This window comes from Mandrillus leucophaeus, unplaced genomic scaffold (assembly GCF_000951045.1).
Source record: "Mandrillus leucophaeus isolate KB7577 unplaced genomic scaffold, Mleu.le_1.0 Scaffold16, whole genome shotgun sequence".
Classification (NCBI taxonomy): Eukaryota; Metazoa; Chordata; class Mammalia; order Primates; family Cercopithecidae; genus Mandrillus; species Mandrillus leucophaeus.
In genome coordinates this window covers 3,937,131-3,947,922 of record NW_012101587.1, presented here as the reverse complement: position 1 = coordinate 3,947,922, position 10,792 = coordinate 3,937,131, and the positions used below count along the sequence as shown (strand labels likewise).

The 10,792-nt window shown below is 51.1% G+C and overlaps 1 protein-coding gene across 1 annotated transcript in view; it reads right to left on the bottom strand.

Annotated features, from left to right (window-relative positions):
• ZNF516 (zinc finger protein 516) overlaps positions 1-10,792 on the bottom strand; it is a 129,066-nt gene that overhangs the window by 11,500 nt on the left and 106,774 nt on the right. The window contains exon 3 of the mRNA XM_011975880.1: positions 5,734-7,182. Within this exon, the coding sequence (XP_011831270.1) occupies positions 5,734-7,182 (1,449 nt within the window). The remainder of the gene's footprint in view (positions 1-5,733; positions 7,183-10,792) is intronic.

Genomic DNA, 10,792 nt, shown 5'->3' with positions numbered 1-10,792 from the left:
GAAGGAAGGAAAGAAAGGAAGGAAAGAAAAGAGATTTTTAAAGCTATTTTGTTCCCCCATTCATTTGCACTAGAAACACCAGCCAGTGGAACTCCTATGAAACAAATTTCTGAATACTTTGGTTGTCTGGATTTTCCCAGGTACCATCTAGACTGCATCTGCAGGTGGAATCTGACCACACCTACACAGAATACTGACTAATGATGACGACATGCAATGTCATCTAACATTCAGAACTTTCAAAAATGAAGTCATTCTCATTCTTTTTTCAAGTAATTGTGGTAGCTATTTCCTATCCAAATGAGCAACAGAGAAAACACGGACAGCCCTCCCGCTCACCTGTGCTTATTTCCTTCAATTAAGGGTGCATGAGCACGCGTGCACACGCACTCACGCAGGCGCACACACTCACAAGTGCACGCGCACATATGGTTTTCCCACACATTTCACCATATCACTCTCTCTTTACTTTTTAAAGACAGGGCACTTGCCCTTATGGCCAACAATATTATGCCCAAGCTACCCCAACATTCCGAGTTAATCACAAAGGTGACAAACTCCATTTGAACAAAGACCACCTGGTGAGCACGCAGCTCAAATGTTCTCACCTAGAAATTCAGCTTGTATTTGGAAAGTGGACTTAACAGTGAAAGAAAAAGGCCTGGCGAACTTCAGAGGGGGTCACCCAGTCCTGCAACGTTGTGTGTCATTATGAGGTGTTGTGCTATCCATAGAGAAAGAGGAGATGAAAAAGACTCTACAGAGAGAGATCAAACTGCAAGGAAGCATAAAGCTTTCATCACCATAATATGAAGGCCTCCTTGGTATAAATGACTTTTTTTAAGTCCTAATAAGAAATACCATCTATTTTATCTGGAATTATCTCATTTTATTAGCTTCAAATTTTATTATTCTAAGATTCATCATATCAGATCATCTAGGCTGGCCAAAAGGTCTGAAAACACAGATCATGTATTATTTTATTGCTGTAGCAATAAGTCATTTATGTTCTATTCCTGTATGTTTACAGACTTGGCAGTCACACTGTACAATGATCACAGAAAATGCAGTGAGTTTTTCTTCTTAAATGGTCAGGGAACCCCTCAGGGAGGTAGCGATAGTTCTTTCCTTACTGTTTGGGTAGAGTTTTTAGACTCTCCCTATCTACAGAAACATCACCCGAACACATGCAGGGGGCGGGGAAGTCTCTGAGACTCCCATTTCCTAACTTCTGATAAAACCTGTCTCAGTGGCATCCTGCAACAGCAACATTCTCTGTATAAATGGAACATGTCCACTGCAAAATCACAGAATCACACTTCTAGCACCCACAACTATTGCATGTACACATGAGACGACTTCCTGTTCTCTGAGACCGTTCTCCTCTGCATATTTCTACCTCCCCAAACTACAAAATGATGCTACGTCTATAGATGTAATCAAGGACCACGCACAGGGAAGTTGTGACCTTGACATCTGCAGACAACAGCCACCTAGCAGACACATAACAAACGCACGGGGTGAGGAGACCAGAACCTACAGACACACTTGTATAAGAAGACACGTCAAAAAGACCAATTTGACCAAGGGAGGAATGAAACAAGATTCTAGACTCATGACTCAAAAATCAACTACAGGTACACCACAAAAAATAAACAGCTGAACAGAAACAAGTGGAAGAAAAAAGTCCTAAGAAAGTGTAGTTACTCCAGTATTCAGTAACACTCAAAAAAGGAAATCTAGGCTGCACAGATGTCCTGGGTTGCACTAACAGAAATCGAGTCTCTGTAACAGGAAACACGAGTGTTCTGTTCACCTTTCCAATAGTCTGACCACGCCAAAGTTGCTGGGTTTCCTTCTGGCTACAACACTTTAAGGGCGTCAAAAACAAACATTCAAGTATGGAGAAAGGAAATGTGGAAGGTCCCGGAGACCAGACAGAGGATGGACGTGAAGGCCCTAAAGACCAGGTAGAGAGTGGACAGGGACGGCCCTGGAGACCAGGTAGAGCATGGACGTGAAGGCCCCAGAGACCAGGTAGAAGGATGGACACAGAAGGCCCCAGAGACCAGGAAGAGAGTGGACGTGAAGGTCCCGGAGACCAGGTAGAGAATGGACACAGAAGGTCCCGGAGACCAGACAGAGGATGGATGGAAGGCCTCGGAGAGCAGGTAGAGGATGGACATAGAAGGTCCCGGAGACCAGAAAGAGGACAGATAAAGAAGGTCCGGGAGACCAGGTAGAGGATGGATGTGAAGTTCCTGGAGACCAGCGAGAGAGTGGACAGGGACGGCCATGGAGACCAGCTAGAGAGTGGACATGAAGGCCTCGAAGACCAGGTAGAGAATGGATGGGGAAGGTCCCACAGACCAGGCAGAGGATGGATGGGAAGGCCCCGGAGAGCAGTTAGAGGACGGACAGGGAAAGCCCTGGATACCAGGTAAAAGATGGACGCAGAAGGTCCCGGAGACCAGGCAGAGGATAGACAAAGAAAGTCCCAGAGACTAGGCAGAGGATAGACAAAGAAGGTCCCGGAGACTAGGCAGAGGATGGACGTGAAGTTCCTGGAGACCAGGTAGAGAGTGGACAGGGAAGGCCATGGAGACCAGGTTTAGAGCATGGACGTGAAGGCCCCAGAGACCAGGCAGAAGGATGGACACAGAAGGCCCCAGAGACCCGGCAGAGAGTGGACGTGAAGGCCCCGGAGACCAGGTAGAGAAGTGGGGAAGGTCCCAGAGACCAGGCAGAGGATGGATGGGAAGGCCCCAGAGAGCAGGTAGAGGATGGGCAGGGAAAGCCCTGGATACCAGGTAGAGGATGGATGCAGAAGGTCCTGGAGACCAGGTAGAAGATGGACACAGAAGGTCCTGGGGACGAGGTAGAGGATAAACACAGAAGGCCCTGGAGACCAGGCAGAGGATGGATGTAAAGCAGGGATGCTAGGTCCAGGAAAGACAAGAGACAAGTGTCTGAAGGTTTAAAGGACTATCACATAGAAGAGCTCTCAGCTTGTTCTGATGGCTTCAACACAGAGACCTGCAGGCAAGGGAAGTTCACCAAAGCTAGGGGCCCAGGAGGTGCCGAGCCCCTCACCGGAGGCGTCCCATCTGGAGATGCTCAGCACTTCTCAGGTGCGCTGACCGAGTATCTAGACAGGCTGACCTCAGGTACTCTATACCTGGGAAGCCAGGATCCTAATAATGCACCTACTAACAGGTGTATTTTAAGACCAAAAAGGTGAAAGCACTTCCCTTAAGAAATCCAATTTAGAGTAGATTTAGAAACCACAAATTTGCTGACTCACGCTGTCTCGATGTGTACATTGTAAGAATAAATAACCCAAGATGAGCCCATGTGCTTTATGACTAGTATTTTTCACATATGAAAGATAAATATTTAACCTCTCTCTTTCCAAAAAAAAAAAAAAAAAAGGCCTTAGAACCATTTATTTTTAAAGACGTCTGTAAGAAAAGGGAAAATACTTCAGCCTATTTTGGACTTCAAATTCTATCATCCGAAATTTCAAATCCTTACCTTAAAACTCACTTCCACTTTCTCAGAAACAGCAACTATGCCACCCACAGGGCAGCTCAGAGGCCTTTTAAAAACTGGGGATGCCACTTTCCAGGTGTAACCTGACAGGTTTAGAACTTAGGGTGTGTGCAGGCTGTGAGCGCGTGACTAAATTACGAGTCAGGTGGACTAAGCGGGCGTCAAACCCCCCGTGCTCTGCTGGGAGGCAACCACGAGGGGAAGGACAGAGTGGGCAAGGTGCAGTCAGGGACACCCAGCATCCAAGACAGCGGAACCCTCACCACTCAGCCTTCTCTGCTTTGGGTTCCAAGAAAACCCACATCTCCAGAAGTGAGCTGGCATCACGTCAAAGGGCCACCAACAAACTTGTTTTTCACTTTGCAGCAAATAATCTACATGACTGAGAAACCCTGCTGAGGCTGAGGGAACTCACTCACTTTAACTGAACATGGGAAAAGTCAAACCATCAATCCACATGGCACTGCGCCGCACTTCCCACCCGTGACGGCCTCCTCAGGTTACACCATCCACTCAGAGCACACGGGCGGGGAGAAGAGATAAGGATCTACGACCCGCCTCAAGGACCCCCACTCCCGAGTCACACCTCAGCCCAACACATCTCACGAGACCCTCGGGTGTCCGGGTCTCGGCCTCATCCTAAAAAGTTCACAAGCGCTCAGCGGGCTAATGTAACACGGTCGGCTGGAGTAAGGCCTTTGCCGGCAAATCTGTTAAGAAGGCAGCAGACCTGCGACGTCTCCTACTGGGAAACACCTGGGGTGAGCATCCCTCATGCCAAGACGGCCCCGGCAGGTCACGATCTAGGCTGGCTCTGAAACCCCAGCCTAAGCCAGGAGCTCAGCAGGTGACCCCAGCACCCACTGGGACATTGTCCCACGGTGGATTTGGGGCGGCTCACTGCTGACATCTCAACTCCCAGACCCGAAACCACGCCCCTGACAGTCCTGCCAGCGGCCTGAGTTTGCAGCCCTGGCTCAGAGGCCATTTCTAATGGGAACCACTTTAAGAAACCACAGGCTTACGATGGTTTTTTTTAAATTTATTTATATATATTTTTTGAGATGGAGTCTCACTCTGTCACCCAGGCTAGAGTGCAGTGGCATGATCTCCACTCACTGCAACCTCCGCTTCCTGGGTTCAAGCGATTCTCCTGCCTCTGCCTCCCAAGTAGCTGGGATTACAGGTGTCTGTCACCATGCCCAGCTAATTTTTGTGTTTTTAGTTAGAGATAACGTCTCTCACTGTGTTGGCCAGGCTGGTCTTGAACTCCTGACCTCATGATCTGCCTACCTTGGCCTCCCACAGTACAGGGATTACAGGCATGAGCCACCGCACCCAGTCACAATGAACAATTCTAACAAAGCATGGTTAGGACTTCCCAGGTAATGAACTGAGACTTTTTGTTTTGTTTTCAACAGAACTTAGGTTTCTTCGTGTTCTGGACGTTAAGTGAGAGTGACCTTCAATTTATGTTCCAGAACAGGGTGCCGCATGCAGGGCAGGGCGCGCACCGGAGAGGCAGGAGGAAAGCAATTCCTTCTCAGTGTTACTGTGACACAGCAATACTAAGGCAGAGGGAGAAGCGAAGACAACCTTTCCAAGTATTTTTTTCAGGAATTTTTGCACAAATCCCATTCTCCAGACTTTACATAGTACATCCATCCTCTGCAAGGCTTTGCTTACTAATACTAGAGGACTAAATAGGTGGTTTTTAAATTATAGATATATAAAAATAAAACTTAATCACACTAAATAAATATTCCTGTCTTTGGAGAGACAGGACGATGAACATCTACGGATTCTGTTTAAAGTGACAAACACGTGAAGTGCAATCACGTCTGCCTGCTCCTGCGGAATGTCAGTGTGGAGGAAACGTCCTCTCAGCTGGAAGGAAGCCGTGCGGGGCTTGCGACTCCTCCCAGGGCCAGCATGCAGAGGACCACCAAGCCCAGGCAGGCGTTCCCCGGCAGGGCAGAGGTGGAGCCTGGGAGGGCTGTTCCCATCTGCTGTGCTCCTGGGCCAGGGCCAGGGTGTGGCTCTCAGCTCAGCAGTGGGAGGGGGCAGGCTGGCTCTGTCCTCAGAGGCCGTGGGCAGGCAGGTGGGCAGCAGCCCTGGCCTTCCAGGGGTGGCTCTGGAGGTCACATGGGGCCCGGGGAAGAGGGGGCCCGCACATCTTACCTCTGTGCTCCAGCCCAGGGCCGCTGACACCCCAGCCCTGGTAGAGGGTCGCAAAGTCCTTTGGAATGTACGTCTTAAAGATGTTGAGGATGTCCAGGCGCTTCTCATGCCCCTCGGCCACCGGCTCCTGTTTGATGGAGTGTAGGATGGGGGGCGCCCCAGCCACGCCGGGCTGGGCCTGCAAGGCCGCGTCGCCCCTGGACCCCGCAGCACAGCTGGCCAGAGTCCTCAGCTCCTGGGCCGCCTTCGAAGGGGGCTCGCGGGGAGGTAGAGGAGGAGCGCCCCCTTCGCCCTTTGCAGGAGGTGGACCCTGAGGCTGAGGGCTGAATTTGGCTTTCAGGCAGTCCGGGGCACTGTGCTTACTTGTGGGGGCAAAGCCAGCCCCCGCTGGGGGGACCCCAAACTTCTCCACGGGCTTGCTGTTAGCCGAGGGCTGCGCGCCAGCCCGGGTGATGACGGTGGGCGTGGGGGTGGCGCTCCTGCTGAAGCCCCCGCCACCCGGGGCAGGCACCAGTTTGGAGCTAGCCTCCTGCCTGGGCTTGGCCGGGGGCCCCTGTGCGGCCGCGCCATGCGGCTCCTGGCCGTGACAGGGTTTGGTCTGTCGATACCCGTCGGGGCCGGGCGCCCACAGAGCACAGGGCCCTCCGGGATGGCTCTCCTTATTCTTAGGCATGCTAGCGGCTTTTGTGACCCCTCCCAGGGGAGAAGAGCCACTTTTGGGCCCTGGCACCCCCCCTGGCACCTGAGTGCGGGTGAACCGAGCAAGGAGCAAAGGCTGGCATTCTTTGCCACCGAGGGCAGGCGGGGGGCCCGTGCGTCCGCTCCGGGAAAGGAAAACCAAATTGCTTCTGATGCTTTTGTAACCGTTGGGCTGAATCCACGGGGGAGCCACGGAGTTGCAGCTGACGCGGTGCCAGATGCGTTTGTGCATCCACAGGACCTCGGGGTAGTAGGTCTTGTGGCTGCAGTAAGGACACGGGTGAACGACTAAAGCCGCCTGCACGGAGGAGGCTGTCTCCTTATTGCTGGGGTCATCCCGCGTCGACCTCGCACTTAAATCCAGCGGCACGAGGTCTGAGGCCAGCGCCCGCTTCCCTCCCCCAGAGTGCTCCTTGTTGTGCAAATCGGACAGCTTTTCTGCAGGGTGACCCGTCTGGCCCTCCGCTCCCGTACTGGAAGGGAACTCCACACCATCACCAGGAACGGGCACCTCCTGCTTGGGGTGAAATGCTGGCATTTTTAAGTCCGTAGAAAATCTGTGCTGCTCTTGCCTTCTAGAAGTCTCTCTGCTACTGTTTTCAAGTATGGACACAGAAGCTGCGATCCCCGCCTTGGACTCGCCGGTGTCTCTTTCCGAGCCGTTATCTCCCAGCTTGTGACTCTGGTCTCCATTGGAGAGCTCGGTCGAAGTCACCTCTTCGGAAAAGCAGCAGTGGCGCGGCTGTCCCCCTAGAGGAGGCAAAATATGAAATGGGAAGTTACCATTTCTCATCAGAACACAGCACGACACAGGGCATGTAAAGCTACAGCACATTCCAAGCGCATCTGTCTTCAGCAGGACAAACCACCCTTGAGTCTTGGGGGGGTCTCATAAAATCCATGAGGAGCCACCCAGACAAGAACAAAAGGAGGCTGAGTCAGGCAGGGTTTCTTTCCTCAATTTAAATGACCCGAAAGATCACAGGGAAAAAAATACAATAGCAGTGGTGTATCTAGTTACACGTAACTATGCTGTCCCTGGTTAACAGAGGGTGACTGGCATATTAAAACTCAGGAAAAAAATGAATTGTTCAGCAGTATAAGGTTTGTATGACTTTCAAGGAACAAGGAACTCTCCATTTAGGGCTCTCGTGGAATCTTCACAATCATTCATTGCAGGGTAAGAAAACCAGAGAAGTTAGGTGGAGCCCACAGTCACAGAAGCAGGCTAGGATAACAGCTTACTCCGTCCAAAGAACCCCAGTGTCTGCCTCCGAAACCACCAGGCTACCGACCACCTTCCGCCTCAGCCGTAGGGCTCCCTCCCTACGCATCTCTCCTGTGAGGTCCAGTTCTCAAGCCCAAAACCCTGATGCCTCAAGGTCCCCCAGAGGCGCATGAGCAAAGGGCAGCCATGCTCTCCACCTCCATGCCGCCACCTGTGGGCTGTCCAGGAGAAATGAGCCTGGGGTTCCGCCCCCAAGCTCTGCACCCCTGATGGTCCGGCCTTGGCCTTGACGGAGTGTGTGTCTGAGCCATGGTCTGGGATGAACTCTGCGGTGGGAAGGGATGGTGAGGTCAGAACCCTCCCACTTTACCTAAGGAACGTGTGTGACAGGGAGAAACACAGCTGAGGTGTGGGCTGGGCTCAGACGTTTTAAGGCTTTTCCAAAGTCAGAAGAGACTGTATGTACTGCAAGTGGACACAACACGGGGTAACAGAAATTGGGTTTTGTGTTTTGCATTTATGGCCTTGGGTTTATTTAAATCTAGACATCAAAACTGGGCAGGAGTACAAGTGTTTCTGGATATCTTAAAACTCTCTGAACTACAAAACACAAGATTCTTTACCACCCAGCCGCCATCTGCAGTCTCTTACAGCCATGTCTCAGTGGGTGTCCACTTACGACGACAAGGCCCCACGTTCTTGGTTTTCAAATAAGATTTTAAGACATTTTTAACATTCAGTAGAATGGAGGGATCTGCTAACTCAGAATGTTCCTTTAAAATGTTCTAAGTATATATTTGGAGATAACTCTTAGGAATCCCATCAAACTGGTAACAAACCTATTCCAAGGGGTTCTTCATCAACGTGAGACAGCGTCTGTCACTGAAGGCACTTGCCCAGATCTGAGGGACACAGTAACAAAGGCTGGTTTTCAATTAGTGGGCAGTTAATGCGCAATTCATATGCAATGTTAAAGGATATGTCCATGTACAAAAATGTCAGCAGTAAGGACTGATCAGCAGAACTGATGAGGAGATGAGACAAAGGAAGAAAAATCTATCCAACTCCTACCGGCTCCTAAAGAATAATATTTAAATAAAGTCAGGGTAGGTGCAGTGGCTTATGCCTGCAATCCCAGCACTATGGGGGGCCAAGGCGGGTGGGTCACCTGAAGTCAGGAGTTCAAGATCAGCCTGGCCAACATGGTGAAACCCCATCTCTGCTAAAAATGCAAAAATTAGCCAGGTGTGGTGGCGTGTGCCTGAAGTCCCAGCTACTCCTGGAGGCTGAGGCAGGAGAATCGCTTGAACCCAGGAGGCAGAAGTTGCAGTGAGTTGACATCACGCCACTGTACTCTAGCCTGGGCAACAGAGCAAGACTTCATCTTAAAAAATAATAGTAATAATGATTACAAAATAAATTTTAAAATAAAAAATAAATCAATGAAGTCAGGTATATGAGTCTGTCATATGCAGACACTGGTATGAGAAAGGAGACTGGGCAGCGCTAGGACGCACCATGGATAAAAACGTGGACTTTACTCGGAATTAAGTACATGAAAGAGGAAATGTTAGCCTTTGTTTAAGTCAGACTGGTGCTCAGTACATTCAATTCAATTCTAAATACTCAAAAACAGCAACATCTGGCAGGGAAAGATCTAGTTTTCCCTGCAGTAAAGGAATCAAGATTTCTGAACACACATGTTCAAGACTACCAGTGGAGTTTGTAAGTTGAAACAATGCGGCTGTGTAATCTGCCCCTGGACCTCTGTGGGGTTTTCAAAGCACGACTGTCAAGGCTTCCAAAATGTTCCCCAAAACAATCATAAAACATCACCCAGGACTTCCAGTACTTCTGACCAAGACACTGAGTAATAAACTAAAAGTGAATAATCTGGCCAGGCACATTGGCTCAGGCCCATAATCCCAGCACTTCAGGAAGCTGAGACGGGCAGATCACTTGAAGCCAGGAGTTCGAGACCAGCCTGGCCAACACGGCAAAACCCCGTCTCTACTAAAAACACAAAACTTAGCCAAGCAAGATGGCATGTGCCTATAATCCCAGCTACTCGGGAGGCCGAAGCAGGAGATTCGCTTGAACCCAGGAGGGAAAGGCTGCAGTGAGCCGAGATCACGCCACCACACTCCAGCCTGGGCAACACAGCAAGACTCCATCTCAAAAAAAAAAAAAAAAAGTGAATGGCCTAGCCGAAGTGATCGAAGTCACCGGTCGGGAGTGAACGGCAAAATGCCTCAGGAACACACAGACCCTGCACAGAGTCCCAAGCCACCCCAGGAGGGCGGGAGAGAAGCATGACCACGAGTGGAGGGGCAGGGGTGAGAAACTGAAGCTATTGGCAGAAGCGGCTGATGAGCAGACAGACTGAACAGCTTTCCAAGGACCTCCTTCCTTTCCGAGGAAGAAAATATGTGGCTAACTGGAGAGGTGCAAGATCCTCAGCAACAAGGAACCGTGCAGCTTCTCAGCCAGGGAGCCAGGACCCTCTTCCCCAGACTCTCTTCTAGCCGAGGTTTCTTCAGCTACAGGATCAGGGCCACTGAAACAGCAGAGCCTCTAGCCAGCTCCTGATCGGGCCTCAGGCCTTGGTGTGCAGAGAGGTGCAGGCCCAAGCGCTCCCCGCACTAGTCATCAGAGCCCCAGAACAGACAGCTTCGCCCCTCGTCCCTGGCTCCTGGACCCAGTGCCGTTGACAAGGACCCTCCAGGGGCCTCCAATCACGGGAATAAACTACTGCCAATCCAGCGGGCCTGGCAAAGTGCTGCCACGTAACACAGCCAAGGTCTCCTTACTGCCACCAAGGTTTCGTTGCAGCCAGGTCAAAGCAAAACTAAGACAAGGGGCCTCCCAGGCGGCCCAAGGGGACCACGACACCCATCTGCTGTTTCCAGGTTCCTGAGTGCCATTCTGACTTCATCTATTCCTTTTCTACACTCCCCATTCTCGTGTGGAGCACAGCGGCATTCCCTCCTCACAGGCGAGGTGAACCTCCCAGAGAAATACGCGCCAGCACTGGCCAACGGGCCCCCTCAGGGCACCCCACAGGTGGCAACAGGCACAGACACACTTGTGTCCCCCTCCACGGCCCCACGCCCCCACCACGGCCCGCGCCCC